Genomic DNA, 19654 nt, shown 5'->3' on the forward strand with positions numbered 1-19654 from the left:
GGATTTTTGCAAATTCTTACAGGGATTAGAAATTAGAAGCAGCAACTTTTCCATGCTTCACAAATACAGAAGATACTTAGAGGTCAGGGTAACATTAATATGAAAATCCATTCCCAAATGGAAAAGGGCACTTTAATTTTCTTCTATGTTGTATTCTCTCAGTGATCTCAAAAGTCTAGTTAACATGTGAATCAATGGTAATACATATTGCTTCTTTAAATTCTTATTCAAACAACAAAACAAAACGAAACATTTATGAACCAATCAGGAGATGTGGTTATTTATCTTAAGCAATTATTATTATATGTGTAATAATGGCATTGTGGTTAAGTACCTTAAAAACTTGTTCATAAAAATATTTCAAAAATATATATTTATTAAGTAAAAACAGTGTATGGAATTTGCTTCAATAACCCATCCTGATTGAAAAGAGGCAAATGACTACATTAAATTTAAGTAAATTAATACTTAAAGAAACTTGCCTTATTCTCCCAGCACTTGGGAGGCAGTGGTAGGCAGACCTCTGAGTTCGAGGCCAGCCTTGTATACAGATTGAGTTCCAGGACAGCCAGGGATGCATACAAAAAACCCTGTCTTAAAAAACCAAACCAACTCAACCAAACAAAAAACTTAAGGTAATTTAAGGGCACAAGGGAGCTCATTATAGTAGCTTGCTTGTCTAGTTTTGGTTAGTATGAAGACTTCTCTGATAGGAGCTGGAGATACAGCAGTTAAAGAGAACTTACTGCTCTTTTTTTTTCTAAACAATTTTTTTTTTAAATTGTATATACCAATCCCAGTTCCCTCTCCGTCCCCTCCTCCCACTTTCCCCACCTTTCCCTTTCTCCCACCCCACCCCACCCCCACTCACTCCTCAGAGAGGGTGAGGTCTCCCACGGGGAGTCAACAAAGTCTGTCACATCACTAGAGGCAGGACCAAGGCCCTCCTCCCTGTATCTAGGCTAAACAGGGTCTCCCTCCATAAGGGATGGGTTCTAAAAAGCCAGTTTATGTACTAGGGATACTGTTTGAGATGGCTCAACTGTTTGAGGTTAAAAGCACTGGTCCTGAGTTCAATTCCCAGCAACTGCAAAGGTGGTTCACAACCATCTGTAATGGGATCTGGGGCTTACTGCTCTTGCAGAGGACCCAAGTTTAGTTCCAGGTACCTAGACTCATGACTATCCTTAACTCCAGTTCCAGGGAATCCAATGCACCCCTCAGGCACCAGATGATACAAATACATACACATACATGATACACATACATACATGTAGGCAAAATACTCATAAAAGGTATTTGAGGCATGGAGCTGTGAATTACGACATTTTCATGGCCCTAGGTAAAATAGTCATCTTTCATTGGCTTCAGTATTTCCTTTTCAGCACCATACTCATAGAACTAGGGTTGCTCAGATTTGTAGACTATACCAATATCAGTTATTTATAGTCTATGACAAACAAACAAAGCTTATCTCCCCAATTCTATAGAACTTAGATAATGGCAAATGTAGCTATCATAGCCTTCTGTATTCGGTGCTACAGCCAGTGAACTTCCTGCATTAAAAACTCCATCTCTTAGCATTTAGTTCTACGACAGAAGCTTGTAACAACAGGTGAGTGTTATACCTACCAAGTCAGCATCTAAGCCATAAAGACAGTGTCTGGTGTTTGGATCATGATCTGGCTTTGCTTTCTCTGATCTGATAAATTCCATGATTTTATGTTCTCCTTCTCCAGGAGTCTAAAAACAATGTTTAAAAACAAGGTGGTGATATACTATGCTTCAAACTTTTAAAAAAATTTAAACTTTAAAACATTTTTTAGATGAAAAAAGATGCTAACCTCATGGCCTGAGAAGTAGATGGTAACACCTTGCCATGATTTGTCAGTGGAAATTTTCATATTTACAAAATACTTCAGATGTTCATGCAACCTGGCCATGAATTCAGTCCCTATAAACAAAAAGTTTTAAAAAGGTTAATCTGAGAAAGATGAAAATAGCAAAAACAGTTAAGTTCCCAGTAACAACATATACTCAGTATCTTCAAAACAAGCCCAAAGCTGTCTTGTTTATCCTGCAAGCAAGCAACTGAACGTGTCCCCAGCAAGTATCTCCAATGCTTCAAAAGTCACCAGCAATCTCAAACGGAGTCAGTGTCACAAAAGCAGGCATGAGTTTTCCACCATCTGCAGACTGTGCTTTAAGTATTTACCTAGGAGCAGTATGAACTCTAACTCCAACTTCCTACATTTTTGCTGGATTCCTAAGCATATTATTAATTTTATTTATTATGTCTGTGTATGGTGTGTATTTGTGAGGGTAAGCATACGCATGCCATGGCACACATGTGGAGGATAGGGGGCAGTATTTGTAGTTCACTCTACCCTCTGTCCACGGGTTCTGGGCTTTGAGCACAGGTCAGCTTGTGCGGAAAGTGCTTTGCTTTTACCCACTGAATCGTCTTCTAGATCCTGAAGTGTATGTATGTGTGTGTATATATATATATATGTGTGTGTGTCTGTGTGTGTATGTGTGTGTATATATATATGTGTGTGTGTGTGCGTGTGTGTATGGCATGTAATTTTAATTAGACTGCCAACAATAACTATTATTGTTCATTTATATTATTAATAAATTGTATTGTTTTCTTTTTTAAAATAGTGTCTATAGTCCTGGTTAGTCTTAAACTCACCATAAGCTACAGATATCCCCAAACTTCTGATCTTCTGCCTTTATTTCACAGGTGATGGAGGAAGGTCATTGGCTAATAAAGGAACTGCCTTGGCCCATTTCATTGGTTAGAAGATAGGTGGGAGGAGTAGACAGAACAAAACGCTGGGAGGAAGAGGAAGTGAGGTCAGACTCGACAGCTCTCCTCTCCGGAGCAGACACCTCAGAGAGACGCCATGCTCCCCGCTCCAGGGAAGATGCACGCTATGACGCTCCGACCCAGAATGGACTTAGACTAGAATCTTCCCGGTAAGACCGGTGCTATATAGATGATAAGAAATGGGCTAGTCCAGGTGCAAGAGTTAGCCTAGAAGAGGCTAGGTAGAAATGAGCCAAGCAGTGTTTAAATGAATGCAGTTTGTGTGTTGTTATTTTGGGGCAAAAGCTAGCCGAGCAGGCGGCTGGGGTGTTGGGGACGCAGCCCCGCCGCTCCATACTACTACAAATGACGCCCAGACGTGTGGCTAACTGAGTCCACAGAAAGCCTGAGAAAGCTTGGAAAAGAATAGAGTAAAGCATGTTTCTTATGGCAATTTCTTGGGTCTGCTCTGCTTGCTAGAGGCAAGCAAGCGCCTCATCTAAGAGAGGCTTCCTGACTCAGCTTCAGCTGCAAAGCCTGCAGCTCATTAAGAGGTCCTGCCACGAAACACTTAAATGGTGTTGACGAAAAGCTGAACGCATGCTTTTCGGTTTTAAGCCGTAGCAGGAAAAAAGCTGTGCTGTTTAAAAATGCTGGCTTTCTGGGCCATCCTGCCAGGGCAAACTCTGACTCTTTTACGAAGGTGGTTCATGCGGTTTGCAAGCATAGGCTGCTGAAGCTCGCTTGCTGGCAGGGACCTTGAAATGCCACGAGGCTGGAAAGCTAAGGAATGGGCTACATCTAGTCGGCAAAGCCACGCCTTTAGTCCTACTGAGATTGCTTGGTAAATTAAAGGCTCTTGTGGTCAGAAAAAGAGAGAGATACAGTAAAGAGAGATTCAAAGACAATGAAAATTTCTAAATGGTTTACAGCGTGTTGAAAATATATGCAGACTAAAAGTTCAAGTTCTTAAAGTAAAAACAAAAATAAGGAAGAAAGAGAGTAGTTGGGTATGGTAGCACACGCCTTTAATCCAGTGCCTAAAAGGCAGAGACAAACAGATCTCTGTGAGTTCAAGGTGTAGTAGCAAACACCTTTAATCCCAATGCCTGGGAGGCAGAGACAGGCGGATCTCTGAGAGTTCAAAGACAGCCTGGTCTACAGGGTTATTCCAGGTCAAAGATATGCGCTCAAAAAGCAAAAAGTTAACCTAGGAATGTCACAGCTTAGATTCTTAAGCGCCTAGTGATTTAAAGGCACAAATCAAAAGTGTTCCTGGATAGTAAAAAATTGCAGATTCACAATAGGACAGATTCAGACCACTAAATGAGTCACACTGTTGGATGAATGTACGTAGGCTTGGGAGAGAGAAAAAAAAAAGAATATAGAGATAAAGTTAATGGTTTGAAAAAAAAAGGTAAAGTCTTTAAAGAGACAGAGTACAGATAGTTAAGAGATTAAAAGAAATAAAGAAAAATAAGCCATGTAAAAATGGAAAATTTACAGAGAGTCTGGATTATGTACATTGTGTTTTCTTTAAAATTTTTGACTGTGAAGGAGCTAAGTACAGAGAGACATTTCATTATATGGGCTGCCAAGTGGAACCAGAACGGATATCATGAGGGTATGATTTCAGAATTTGGATCTAAGGATATGATACTTTGGAAAAGAGATTCTTCTTTTGTTTTCGCAGAGGATCAGACCTTGTGGATTGCATCTATCCAGATTTGGTATGATGGACCACGCCCTCCTGAAGGGTTGGTGTGAACACCTTCAGAAAATTACTTCGCTCAACTGCCAACTGAGATGACCCTGGCACACAGGTTATACCATGAAAGACCTAATTAACGACGCCCCCATTCAGCAGGAAGCAGTTTGGAGAGAAAAAACTGCGCCCATGTTCCCAAAATATTGTTTATAAATGTTCTTTTACATTTAAAGGGTGATATAATATAGGTATGAATAATTTGCATTAGTATAGATTTTGCTTTATTGATAGAGATTTACGGTCAATTTTGTTATATGTATATGTATTTCTGATCTTTATTAAGGTATTGTGATTGTGTAGTTCATTTAAAAAAGTAATGTATATAGGTAGTTAATAGATAATTATAATAGTCAAGTTTGTAGTCATGTTAGTTAAGATTTTCTAGATGTGCATAGATATATTTTAGATAGGCATTTTTCATATTTTCAAAGGTTATAGAATATGGCATTTTAAACGTTTTAATAACTTAGGGTTTTTCATGACAATGAGACACTCTGCTCCTGGCAGCACCAATCTACTTCAGGAAGAAGATGGGTATCGAAGAGGATCTTTATGGAGTTTGATAGCCATTTGGGCAAGAAACTGCTCTTGCCTGGACTATTGCATAAACTGGACACAGAGAACCCGCAGAGAGAGGACTACTGAACTTGCCTAAGGTGAGATGATCTTTCGGGGCTCCTGATATATGAAAGAGTCTGCGAGGCATTCTGCAGGACACAACAGATAGTGACTGAACTGACTTTGAATTTTCCTGCTTTATGTAAATGTCTGCTGGATACCATGGGCCTGAAGGCTGAAGATGGATGCCCCAACGGTACAGAGGAACTTTGGGTGACTGTCCAGGCAGTGAGATGTCTCTGTCATTTCTAGAGTTTTAAAAGTTGCTTTTTTCTTGTTTGCTTATGTAGTATTGTATCTTTCTGGAGTCTTTGATGGAGTTAAGAATAGTCAGTTATAGTTTTCCTTAGTTATGATAAAGATTAATGTAACTTGTACTTGATAACTCTTTTGTTATATGTAATTTTGCTATGTTAAAGTTAAAGCATTTTTTTTTTTGTTTAAACCGAAAAAGGGGAAATGATGGAGGAAGGTCATTGGCTAATAAAGGAACTGCCTTGGCCCATTTCATTGGTTAGAAGATAGGTGGGAGAAGTAGACAGAACAAAACGCTGGGAGGAAGAGGAAGTGAGGTCAGACTCGACAGCTCTCCTCTCGGGAGCAGACGCCTCAGAGAGACGCCATGCTCCCCGCTCCAGGGAAGATGCACGCTATGAAGCTCCGACCCAGGATGGACTTAGGCTAGAATCTTCCCGGTAAGACCGGTGCTATACAGATGATAAGAAATGGGCTAGTCCAGGTGCGAGAGTTAGCCTAGAAGAGGCTAGGTAGAAATGAGCCAAGCAGTGTTTAAATGAATGCAGTTTGTGTGTTGTTATTTCGGGGCAAAAGCTAGCCGAGCAGGCGGCTGGGGTGTTGGGGACGCAGCCCCGCCGCCGATCCAATTACTACACACAGGTCCTGGGATTACAGGAACGCACAACCACACCTGATTTATGTTGTGCTGGGGAATGAACCCAGGATCTCATGTGAGCAAAGGGTGGGCTCTACCAAATAAACTATATCCCACTCCAACAACTACTAGATGCGTATAATCAGGTTCATGTAGAAGCAAGGGTTTATATGGAGGGCAAAGGACAACCTGTGATTGGCTGGTTCTTCCTTATATACCATCCACCCTGATTTTTTATTTTTTTGGTCAGGATCTCTATGTATGGCTGCCCTAGAACCTAGATCAGGATGGCCTCAAATTCACAGAGATTCTACTACTTCTGCCTTCCAAGTACTGGAATTAAAGCTGTGTGCCACCGTGTCCAGCCACCTTGTCTTTTGAGACACAGATTCTCACTGAAACCTGGGACTCAATAATTAGGCAAAACATGTTGACCAGTGAGCCCCAGGAACCCCTCCAACTCACCTCCCCAAAAAGATTACAAGTGTGCTCCACCATACCCAGCTTCTTATGTGGGTGCTGGGGAGGGAACTCAGGGCCTTTTATTTGTGTGATTAAGAACTCTACCGACTGACTTATCTCTCAGTTATTATACACACACACACACACACACACACACACACACACACACACAGACATATGTGTATGAGCCATGTGCGTGCAGTGCCTTGGAAGCCAAAAGAGAGCATCTGATCCTCTAGAACTGGAGTTACAGACAGTATTAAGCTACCATGTGGAGCCGGGCGGTGGTGGCGCACACCTTTAATCCCAGCACTCGGGAGGCAGAGGCAGGCGGATCTCTGTGAGTTCGAGACCAGCCTGGTCTACAAGAGCTAGTTCCAGGACAGGCTCCAAAACCACAGAGAAACCCTGTCTCAAAAAAAAAAAAAAAAAAAAGCTACCATGTGGATGCTGGGAATTGAACCCAGGTCCTCTGCAAGAACTATCAGTCCTTTTAACCACTGAGCCACCTCTTTAGCCCCAATACCTACTATTCTTAACATGAAAAATTATTTTAATATGGAAAGTGTGAGTATATATGATTATACCATAAACAAAACTCAAGATGACCAACAGTCAAAGGCAATACTATCTTAAACTATATCCAAGAGAAACTGCTTATTAAATTGAGCAATGTGTATGTAAAACAGTAACAACAACAATAACAACAAATCACTTGTTTGTATGGAATTTAAAAAGTTCCATTTAAAATTTCTGTTCAAAATAAAGGACTATAAAGATGCCAGTCAACTCTCTCAAGCGTATCAAGTAGAGTGATGTATATAAAGTTAAACAAATTACTAATAATTTTTATATTTATGCCTTTATTTGTGTGTGTCTATGTCAGAAGATAATTTGCAGGAGTTGGTTCTCTCTTTCAGCATTCAGGTCCTGGGAATTGAACTCAGGTCATCAGGATGGACAGCAACTGCCTTTATCTGCTGAGCTACTTCACTGGCCCTATGTTCTTAAAGTCATAAAAATCCTAGATTCCTTTGGGAGGCAGAGGAATAAACTCTCTGGATTAAAAGAATGGGTTTCTTATCCTGAAGCCAATGGGTAGATATAGAAACTTGTCTATTTGATACCAGTAACTGACCAGAATAAACTGAAAGCCCCTGTAAGTTTCTTCTAGGTCAGGTCAGGAACTCTATGGAGCTGGCAATGTCCTCTCCGTATCTGCTTATCAACACCTGAAAACACTACAGTGGATCTTTTTACAGGAACCTTCACAGCCAACATGATGAGTAGACAGAAATGTGAAAATAAACGGCTAACGAAAGCCTAAGAACAAAGAGTCTAAAAAAAAAAAACACATTAAAAAAATGTTCAATTTCTATATTAAGTCTTTAGACTATTTTTCAGCTTACCTGGTGTGATACAGTTAGAATCAAATCTGGCTTCTGCAGGAAGCGTTTCTCCCTTTTCAATTGCTTTTTTAATTTTGTCTTCTGCCTCCTTGGCTGACCTTAAAAGTCAAAGAGAAAAAATATCTTACATTTTGTAGAAAATAAATGTATCACACAACTATTGTTTAAAAGATTTTTACACAAAACACTAATTTGTCAGCCTTAAGGTTCAAAACTATGCAATTTTAAGGAATAATTACAATAGAAATGAATAAGCCTAGGAATTCTTTCTTTTACTTACAAAATTGAGGCTTTTTTTAAATATGAAGACTACTGAAGTTGGACATTAAAATAGTAAAAAGCACACAAATCACTACAATACTTAAGTAATTCTAACATATATATAGCAAATTTATTCCAGAAACAAGGTCAAAGGCTTTAAGTGTCACTTGTGTTTGCTATATCTAATTATACCAATTAATGATTTTAATAATTTTCCTAATAATAAATGATATGAGTAGATAAAATATAACAAAAATAATGCCAGGGTTTAAAGATTATACTCTACAGAAGAGGGAATATTGAATAGCCAAGTTTAATCTAGTTGCAATATAGAAACAACTATTAAAATAATCTAAGTAAAGATAATGACACACTAAGCTGAGATACTAGATTCTAAAAAGATGACAAAAAAAAAGAATAACTCAATCGTAGATGTCAGGAATAAAGACACAGAAGGAGTTCAAATGACTCTTGGGCTTTGGGTGGGGCAGCTAATCACACAGTATGGAAGAAGGAAAGAGAAAAAGAGTTGCTTTGTGGAGGATGAATTCAGTTCTGAAAATGGTAAGCCTTCTGGTATCTAGGCTACCCAAAAGGAGACAAGTGTTACAATAGAAAAGGAACTTGGGGGTGTGAAAAATACCATAAAGATAAAATTGGGAGTCATCAGTAGAGACATAGTAACCAAAGTCATTAGATGTGATTACTCGGGCGAGAGTCAAGGAAATTAACTTCAATGATAATTTAAGAAAAAAAGAAGTGGAGAAAGGGAAGATAACAAAAGTCCAACAGGACACAAACAGAGCAAAGCTACATGAAGGTCAAGGAAAGAAATTACAGAAAGAAAGAAGGATCAGCACTGTTGCTCACTGTGGGAGGAGGAAGCAATGAGACTCAGTCTTTGGATTAGGACATAAGCCTGTGATCTTGAAAGGAAATTTCAGTGGCACAGTATGGATAAAAACCAGACTCAGAGTGAAGACAGCAAGCATTAAAGTATGAAGCTGATGGGGACTTTCTAGGAAATATGGGACTCCTGGTGACAGCCTAGCATTTAATATACAGTTGTGGTAGTTCCAATGGCTTGATTGGTCCTTAATCCCCAGCCAGAGTCTGTACTTCTGATACTGAAAAGGTTATGAAGTTAAAAATAGAGCTGGAAGGCCTCTCTGAAGTTAAGTTTCTAGAAATGAGTTGATTTTTGTTAGTTAGATAAAGGTGGGAGGAAGTCTGATGATACCAGCATGTGAGCTGAGTTACTTGGGCTGTTGGGGGTGAGGGTTCAGCAATGATGGAAGAGTGACAAGAACCGATACCAACACTTAGTAACATTCAGGTACCGAGACGCAAAGAGTAGGGTATCCATTTTGTCTAAAGTAGATCTAGAAGACAGAGCTAAAATACACTGACACCTTCTGGTGGCTGAACTCTAAGGAGACCAGGCTGGCTTTGCTCATAAATATTGGGATAAAGGCCTGAACCATCAGCATCCTAATCTGAGTTTTTAGGCTAGTGGCTCCCTAAAACTAGTTAATAAATACCATGTATTGATAACTAGTGTAGTTTTCCAATGATTAGAGATTCTGATTAAGTCTTGAGGTAGTCCTTAGAAATTTAAATTTTGGTTTAAAAAAGTCATTGCATTTAAAGATCCCAGTATTTTCAATATATTTAGACTCTTTTTTGTCTGGTTGTTTTAATAGTTAATCAATACCCTGCCATCCTGTCCTTAGTCTAACTGGAAGGTTTCTTCAAGACCGTGTCAACTTTCTTGACAACATCCACATCTGATGCATGAATACTTCTGTCACTCTTTGTTGTTTTTGTTGTTTTGCTTTTTGATTTTCGAGACAGGGCTTCTCTGTTTATCTATGGCTGTCCTGGAACTCACTCTGTAGATCAGGCTGGCCTTGAACTCACAGAAATTCGCCTGCCTCCCAAGTGCTGGGATTAAAGACGTGCATCACCATACCATTTTTCATACTGTCATTATGATTAAGCCTTTCATTATGCTAACAACTCATCAAACTTTGGACTTAGAATTCCTCCCAACAGGAATAGAGCCTGACTTCCCTGTTACTCAGATATACTCGACACATCCACATCCAGGAGTTCGATTTTAAGACTATCTCTGACCCTTTTATTTCTACAAATGGTGTTGATAATGCCAAGTCCCTAACTGAACTCTTTTCCCTATCCCATCAATCACCTTCTAATCATTTGCCTTACTGCTAAATTAGGGCTCATATTTATGCAGAATCAGCATCTAGACTAGGTCTGGTCATTCTGTAGGTTTGCTGCCTCACTGTCATTAGAAGAGCCTCTCGCACACTCTGTGGGGACTAAAGGGAGGTGGGTCACCACAGGTGTTCTGCTCCTGTTCTACTACCTCCGAACTATCAAAGCAAAGTTTGACAACCTGGACCTGAGAACAGAATGAACTTTACATGAAGCCCAACACAAGCTTTGAGATGTAATTTGTGAGAATTACTAGTTTATGACTTGACTAGCCAAATATGCTAATAAGTATAGAGTACACCAATTACTTTGAAGATTTAAATAGAAAACAAATATGAATGGAAGATGCACTGTATTATGTCACCTGTTTTAAATGATTTACCTAAAACGCCTTCCACGTTGCTGGTTCATTTTTGCTCGAGGAGCCACACCATCAACAGCCATAAAGAACACTTTCCTAGGTTTAATAATTCGAAATAACACCTCCAAGTAGTGAAAAATGTCAGTAAAGATTTTGTCATCTGAAATTCTGAAGTGAACATCATCATCATTTGGATGGGAACACTGATGAATAATTCCATTCATATCCAGGTACAAATTATCAAATTCTGGAATCTAAAAAGCAAACAAACAAATAAAAAAACAAAACTCCAGATTATTAATTATCATAACTATTTTAAAGCCCAGCAAACGTGATTCTTCAATGGTTCAAAACAAAAATAAAACAAAACAAAAAACCAAACAGGATGATGTAATGTCTCTGATTAGAGAAACTTGAGGGGGCCTCTCCCAGGGAACCCAAGTTTGGATCCTGGCACTTTCTTTCAATCAGGCTGTTCACAACCAACCATGTCTCCAGTCCTAGGGCATTCAATGCCTTCTTCTGGCCTCCTCAGGTACTACATGTATGTGCACAAACATGCAGACACACATAACATAAATATACATACAAAATAAAAAATAAATCTTAAAAAAAAGTGAATAAACAATCATTGTTGAATAAAGTAAGCAAAGGAAAGTAAACAGGAGCAACAAGTAACACAAAAGGAAATTATGTACTTATATAATGTGTGGCTTGACCTAACTTACTATGAGGAAATAATCATTTATTCAAAGTAAGAGTCCCAGGAAAACAACAGAGAAAGCACTTAGTTAAAATGGCACTCAAAATATTAGTTTCCTCCCTGTTTGCTACTTGGCATCTCAAAGTGTCAATTTCGTCTATAAATGGGAAAATAATGCCCATTTATATCAAAGGGTTTTAGAAAAGAGTATTAAAGTCTTTACAAATGATTTAATGACTTTTGTATTTGGTTCACTCAAAGCCACTTACTAGTTACATTAGTTTAAGAGAGCATTCAAGACTTATTATTTGTTTCAAGAATCTGAAAACACCAATCGACCTCATTGTAAGCTCTTGAGAGGGAAATAATTTATACAGAATGATTCCACTTCTTTAGGAGACTAAATGTGTCCCAACGCTAAGGAACAGTATTAAAGGCAGAGTAAGGAAGGGAAATCGGCCCTCAGGACCTCAGCTACCAGATGGAAACGAGCACTGAAACAGTGACATGTCCATGCAGAAGAAACATTTCTAACACTGAAAGGAGGGACAGGGCACTTGCCCAGCCATCAGAAAACAAGACTAACAGAACCTCCAAAGGCAGTGGTACATGTCTCTTGTTTTCTTAACTACTCAGAACATGGAAACAGGAGGATTGCTTGAGCCCAATAAGATCAACCTGAGCTGCTCCAAGGTAGAAGAGTGTGGTGTGTGTTGATCTTGGGCAAGGAAAGCCCCACTCATAAACAAACAAACACTAAAATGGCTATGTGAAAATGCATTCTTTCAAATCTATGTGAGGAAAAGATGAATCCTACCATGAAATCCTAAATTATGAATCCTGGCAATCCTAACATCTGGGAGACACGGACAGAAGGTCTGCAATTCCAGTAAGGAAAATGCCTAAAACGTTTCCCACAGAAGGACCAACTAGCAAAGCCATTTTAGATACAGCTCTAGTACTTACTGCATTGGTTCTGCAACAAATCCGGCTGACAATGTCTTTCACACACATGTATTATTGTTCATAACAAACACACACTAGTGAAATGGGTTTTCCCCTCCTGCAGTTTTGGGACATTAAACCCTGGACCTTCATTCTAAGCAAGTGCTGTATCACTGAGCCGCAATCCCAGTCTCTGCCCCCTTCTCCCTTTTCTGTGGTACTGGGGGATTAAACTGTAGAGCTTCAGGTAGGCTAGGCAGGTGTTCTAACACTGGGCTAGCTATATCCGCAATATTGTTTTCAGAAGTTTTTACTTTGAGACAGACTCACTAAGTTCCCGAAACTGTTCCTGAACTCATTTTGTAACCCAGTCTCTCGAGTAGTGGGGATTTCAGATCTAAGTCTAGGGGTGGCAGTAAGACACATGACATCCAGTCTTTGCCTTTCTTTCTTTTCTTTTTTGAGAGAGGGTCTTAATATGTAGTTCTTGCTAGTTTTGAAATGGCCATCTTGCCTCAGCTGCCCGAATGCTAGGATTACACATGTGTATCACCACTGCTGGGCAGGAAGTAAATGAAAGCTTTGTATTCATAGCTGGAGAGATGGCTCAATGGCTAAAAGCACTCATTACACTTGCAGAATACCCAGATTCGGTTCCCAGAAGCTTTATGGAGGTTCACAATCATCTGTACCTCCAGTTCCAAGGATCCATGGCTCTTTTCCGCCTTTTCGGCCCTCTAAGGGCACCAGGCGTGCATGTGGTATCTAGATACGCATACAGGAAACACACACACACACACACACACACACACACAAATAAATAAAATGTATGCCATTTGACCTCAATCCTTTTCTGTTGTTTTATATGAACTGAATTTTCTTAAGCTTTAGAATGACTAGAGGTTCACATAAACTTTAACTTAGCTTTCTTTTGCAGTTTTTAGTAAGTTTTAAAACATGGTAGCTTGACAAAAAAAAAAAAACCAAATTAAAATAATAACAACAAAAACAACCAAAGAGCTGGGCGGTGGTGGCTCACATCTTTGATCCCAGCACTCAGGAGGCAGAGGCAGGCAGATCTCTGTGAGTGCGAGGCCAGCCCGGGCTACAAGAGCTAGTTCCAGGACAGGCTCCAAAGCTACAGAGAAACCCTGTCTCGAACCCTGCCCCCCCAAAACCCCAAAAAACAAACAAACAAATAAAACAACCAACCAAACAAACAAAAAACCACCAAAAACCAAAACCAAACAAACAAAACCATTGTAGCTTGTTTTGCAAGATTCCTTGACTCTAATTCTTCCTAACTTTCCTTGACCATCCTCTATTTCTACTGTCCCTTCCATGACAACATTTACTTTATTCTGTGACAACATTTTACTCTTAGCCGTTTCTCCTTAGGGTATACTGTGCCCCATGATGCTCACTTGGAAGGTCAGCTTTGCATGTATAGGAGTATTGCTTTTCCTTCTGATGACACTTCATTACCCCCCACCAGACAGGGTTTCTCTGTGTAACAGCCCCGGCTCCCTGGAATTAGCTTTGTAGACCAGGTTGGCCAGACATAGGTCACAGAGATCTGCCCGCCTGTCTTCCAAGTGCTCGGATTAAAGGTGTGAGCCACCATGGCTATCCAGCTAGTCAATCTTAAGAAGAATACCTGCCCGCTGCTGGGTGGTAGTGGTGCACGCTTTGAATCCCAGCATTTGGAAGGCAGAGGCAGGCGGATCTCTGTGAGTTCGAGACCAGCCTGGTCTATAAGAGCTAGTTTCAGGACAGACTCCAAAGCTACAAAGAAACTCTGTCTTGAAAAACCAAAAAAAAAAAAAAAAAAAACCCCAAAAAAACAAAAACAAAAAACAAACAAGCAAAAAAACCCCCACCCCCACCCATTTTACATACTGTTATCTAATTGGCTAGCATAGTCTTGTTTGAAACTAACAGGGTAAGTTTCTGGAGTTCTGCTCACAAGTTCATCAGCTATTTCTTCCTCTTTCTCTTATAACCCTGTCTAGAGACTATTGATCATTTGCCATCATCTAGCAATATTTAGAACCAGTAACATATGGATACTGTATCACATGACTTGTAATTGTTTTATAGACTTTAAACTTTGTAATCTAGTTTCTCTTTGTATTTTCATGTGAGGATTAAAAGACTGTGCTGATACCAAATCCTCTCCCCACTTCCCAAACCTATTCCTTCCATCCTGTCCCTCAGGTCTGCTCCTGCTCACCCTGCCACCCACACAGAGGTCAGAGGTCAACTCTGGGGTTTTCCTTAACTGCTTCTTCACTTTATTTTTTGAGACAGATCTCTCAGTGACCGTGAAGTCCACTAGTTTAGCTGGACTAGCTGGCTAGAAAGCACTCGGGATCCACCTGTCCCTGCTCTCCATTATCTAGCAATATTTTGAACCAGGAATATGGGATACTGTATCAAATGTCTTGTTATAATTGTTTAATGGAGTCTCCAGAGCCAGTGTTACAGGTACCCTATGCCACTCCCAGTTTTTATGTGGGTGCTGGGGATCAGAACTTCGGTCCTTCCTCTTCAGTCCCCCCTTTTAATAAAGTATTTGTGGAAGGCATTACTTTGATACACCAAGTCTCTATTTATTTATTTTATGTGCATGGGTGCTTTGCCTGAATGTATATCTGTGTTACATGCTCTGGAAGTGCAGTTACAAACAGTTGTGGATGCTAGAATCAAATCCAAGTCCTCTTAACCAGAGCTCTCAGCCCTCTATCTATCTATCTATCTATCTATCTATCTATCTATCTATCTATCTATCTATCTGTTTTGAGTTAGGATCTCACTGTGTGCCTCTGGCTGGCCTTAAACTCAGAGATCTACAAGACTCTGCCTCCTGAGCACTGGGATTACAGATGTAGGACACCAGGCCCTGCTGTAATTTTAAAGCAATCCTTACTTTTAATTTCAATCTAATATGAAACTTTCAGGAAATCTGTCTGGCTGTTCATGTCATAGTGCTGCTTTTAGTGACTGTATTGTTTTTGCAACGAAATTCCTCAGGATAGAGACTGCATTATTTTTTTCCCCGGGACAGGGTTTCTCTGTAGCTTTGGAGCCTGTCCTGGAACTAGCTCTTGTGAACTCACAGAGATCCTCTGCCTCCCGAGTGCTGGGATTAAAGGCCTGCACCGCCACTGCCTGACTGCATGATATTTTAACAAAATCAATGACTGTGGCCAAAGAGTACAGAATAAAAATATATTGAACATTTTAGATACTATCATATATTTATTGACCAAAGTTCCAGAAAAAGAAAAACAATTTAATTGTGTCCTTTTTCACTCTTCTCCCTGGCAATAAATATCCTCTAAATCTAACTTAACCTATGTCTCAAATAAATGAAGGACAAGTTAGCACTTTGGAAATTTTTATAAGCTTTTTTTCCATATGCCAAATTTTATTAGACCTTAACATCAAAAGAATTCTTTCCAGAGACTGAACTCTATCGTTATCCTTACAAGTGTTATGATTTTTAAAAAATGCTGTACCTTAAACAAAACAAAAATCCCATATAAGTGACAACTCTCAGTACTAATACAGTTATACTTATCACAAGTAATTCAATTAGCTATGACAATTTCAAAAACGAGTTCTTTTTTTTTTTGTAAATCAAAGTCATTATCAAAGTCATTCAGTGTGACATTCTAAATTATCATTCAATGTCTAGCTTACCTATTAGAACATTTGGTTTCTCTCCTCTGTTATTTAAATATGTGAACATATTCCAATATATAGATATACAAATACACACTTTTAGAGCTCACATAAATGCTCCTGTGGGGTCATTATACACCAATTATTGGTAATAATGTTTCTGGTTTTTTTCTGCCATATCAAAGCCGCTAAGCACCATCCCCCGCGGCCCCCCTCCCCCCCATTCCTGCGCTCCATCTAAACGTTTTGTTCCTCTAGACAAAGGGGGTCGGGATAGGTACTGTTTGGGAGCTAACCGGAGTATCAAAGGTCTCACATCAATCGGTCCAGGCTATGGGGTTAAATGCAGCTCTTCATAGCTGGAGTACTAGGCAATTCCACCGCAGGGACGTTTGTTATTGTTTGCACACAGGTCTGTTGCTTTGCGTGGAAGACCAGGGAAAGCATCCCACTCAGAGCCTCGCAGCCTGAGGTGAAGCCAGTTGCGACTCCCAGGAGGACAGGGGGCTCCTAAAAGCCTCCTCACTAAGGGCTCCTTCGGAAGTCGCGGAAGGCTCTCCCGGGGGAGCTCAGACCTGCCGCAAGTACGGATCGTACCTGCCTCTACCCGATGCGGCTCACTCGGAGACCGCCAACCCTCGGTCCTCCCTCTCCTCCTCCTGTCCGGCTGCTGACCAGCCCCGGAAGGGAGCTGGTTGGCCAGGGTCCCACACAGCGCACAGGCCCGCGGGCCCGCCTCTTGCACCGCGGCCTGTGCTCACCCACCTGATGCTCCTTCACCACTTCGCTGAGGCAGGGATACCGCTCCGAGATCCATCGGTAAAACTTGGGGACTCCCATTTTGACCGTCGACACTAATTCCAGTAGGTGCAGAAACGAAACCAAACGCCCCGCCCGGGCCTACGCCGCCGCCTCCGGCCGTCGCTCGGAGGATGACAACACAAGGTCCGCCGGACCATAGAGTAAGCCGCGGGCCTAGAGGGGCAGGACGGTGTCGGTGGGCGGGGCGTCCTGTCTACCTCGCCGCTTTTCCGTGCTCGTTGGTGGCGGCACAAGAGGTGTGACTGCTGTGGTAAGTTCAATTTGAAGATACAGATTGGCAGAGGTGTGGACTTGCAGACAGTTGGGAGAATGTACTGGTTAATTTTATGTCAACTTGACACTTGGGAGAGTCATTGGGAAGAGGAACCTCAACTGAGAAAAATGCTGTCTCCAGATTGGCCTTTGGGAATATTTTGATTTATGATCGATGTGGAGGACCCAGGTCATTGTGGACTGATGCCACCCTTGGTCCTCCGGTATATGAGAAAGTTGAGTGAATGAACAAGCCAGAAAACAGCGTTCCTTCGTGGTTTCGATTCCTGACGCACCGAATCGATGTTGGACTGTGATGAGGAAGTGTAAGCCAAATAAACCCTTTCCTTCCCAAGTTGCATTTGGCCATGTTTATTACAGCAATAGAAACCCTGAGTAAGAGTGTGGGACAATGGATTTTGTACTGCGTCTTGCCCTTATGGGATGGCTAAACTATTTTTCAACACGGACTGGAAAAGTTTCGGTTAGTTTGTGAGGGGAGTTATTTTCTGAGTAATGTAAATCTGCACTAGAGCTTCTTTTAAGAGCAGTTTCCCAGCGTTTCAAGACTGGGTTACTCCGCTTATCCTCAATTGTTGGTACCCTGTTTCAAAACAGAGAAACCCACAACAAAACAAAAACAAAGAGGCTGCTGTGGCCCAGCACGCCTATAAATTCCAGCACTTAGGAGGCATACAAGGATCAGAGGTTAAAGGCCATCCTCAGGTACATAGCAAGTTTAAGGCGATCTTCGACAACACGAAAGCCTATCGCAAACCAAAAACTCAAAAAGCATGGTGTAGCATATAAGTCTTTATCTCAGCACTTGAAGGATGGAGGCAGATCAGGAGTTCAGGGTCTTCTTCACTTACACAAGTTCCAGACTCTATCCTACATGACAATCTGTCGCAGTCAAACAAGATGAAAGCCACCATGAACATCTCTGTATCTGTCTCTATCATTATGTGACTTTCATTATGGTAAGTACTTTGGAAGTTACTCAAGTCTTTCCTTTGGTACTGCCTGTCTTCCATGATTAGGATTTGGACAGCATCCATCTTTAGTCAAGAGGACCTTCTGCGTATGTGACTTCACTCTCCATGCAAGGACTGTTTAGAGAATATAGAAAAGACTCACTCTCGTGCACTTTCTCTTCTCTTTTTTCCTTTTCTCTCTTTTTCTTTTTTGAGACAGTGTTGGGATTAAAGACTTGTGCCACCATGGTCCGGCCACTTTCTCTTCTTAATGTCTACAAACTCACACAACGAAATTGTTTTATTCTTTATTGATCCTATGTAGCCCTGGCTGTCCTGGTACTCACTATGTAGATCAGGTTAATCTCAAACTCAAGGAGATCAACCTGCCTCTAATTCCAAAGTACTGGGATCAAAGGTGTGCACCACCACCCCAAGTTTGTTTTATTCTTAAGATGTTTCCAAATCTCATGACCTTCACATAGGTTACGTTTGTAAAAATATATGATTTTGCTTTGGGAAATGAAAATCTGGTTGAATTATTTAGATGATAAAGCACTAAACATTGACTGACCTTCTAAGAGATTAGATTGGCATTGTATTTAGAAAATGATCCTTAAAAATATAGGAATCAATACAGAAAATATATTTTTTCAGTAAAGAAAAATGAAGCTATATATCATTTGCAAGAAAATGGATGCAAGTGTAGATCATTATATTAAGTGAATTAAGTCAGTCTCAGAGAGATTACATTTTCTTTCATTTATGGTTCCTAAATTTTATATAGCTACTTCAAATCATGTACGTATATGGGACATGAAAGCAGAAACAACACTGTCAAAGGGAACAAAAGAGACTGAGGCAGAGAACAGCAGGAAGTATGGGAGGAAGTTTTCACAGTATATATTTGTATGAAATGATCCTTATGTAATCCAGTACTCTATGTAACAAATATATATACATCAGTGCAAATTAACTATTTAGTTTGAACATGTCTATATGAACAGACCACCAAAATCAAATTAAAATGGACACACATGCACCCTCAACCCACTTGTTACTGAAAATAAGATTGCCTTATTACCCTGACCTTCCTTAACTGTTAGTATCAAGGTGTGAGTAGTAAATGGTACGTTCCAGTTTCGACATTCATGCCTTCTGGCTTATTGTGTTTTACCTCATTATACATTTACTCATAGGAGAAAAAAGGCAGAGTTCTATATAGCAGTTTTCCATTTATCTGTAATAAATGTATTATTTTGCAGTTCTTTTCATTTTAATCTATAAGAAACTGTACAGAAAACAAACACATAAAAAACATTTAGATTTTAAAATCTTAAGAGAATTTTAAGTAATGTGTTTTCCATCACTACTGTACTGTGTATTTTCACATACCAACCATGTGGTAGCGTCTTTAAAATTATAGAATGTTAGGGCTGAGCTGTGGCTT

At 40.2% G+C, this 19654-nt stretch overlaps 1 protein-coding gene across 2 annotated transcripts in view; it reads right to left on the reverse strand.

Moving 5' to 3' along the window:
- Xrn1 (5'-3' exoribonuclease 1) overlaps positions 1 to 17115 on the reverse strand; it is a 101973-nt gene extending 84858 nt beyond the window's left edge. For both annotated transcript variants that reach the window (XM_075964967.1, XM_075964968.1), the window contains exons 1-5: positions 16922 to 17115; positions 10843 to 11075; positions 7962 to 8059; positions 1845 to 1954; positions 1633 to 1743 (exon numbers count right to left, since the gene is read on the reverse strand). In XM_075964967.1, the coding sequence (XP_075821082.1) occupies positions 1633 to 1743; positions 1845 to 1954; positions 7962 to 8059; positions 10843 to 11075; positions 16922 to 16996 (627 nt within the window). In that variant the 5' untranslated portion in view covers positions 16997 to 17115. The remainder of the gene's footprint in view (positions 1 to 1632; positions 1744 to 1844; positions 1955 to 7961; positions 8060 to 10842; positions 11076 to 16921) is intronic.
- Between the last annotated feature and the right edge of the window lie 2539 nt (positions 17116 to 19654).

Source organism: Microtus pennsylvanicus, chromosome 3 (assembly GCF_037038515.1).
Source record: "Microtus pennsylvanicus isolate mMicPen1 chromosome 3, mMicPen1.hap1, whole genome shotgun sequence".
Lineage (NCBI taxonomy): Eukaryota > Metazoa > Chordata > Mammalia > Rodentia > Cricetidae > Microtus > Microtus pennsylvanicus.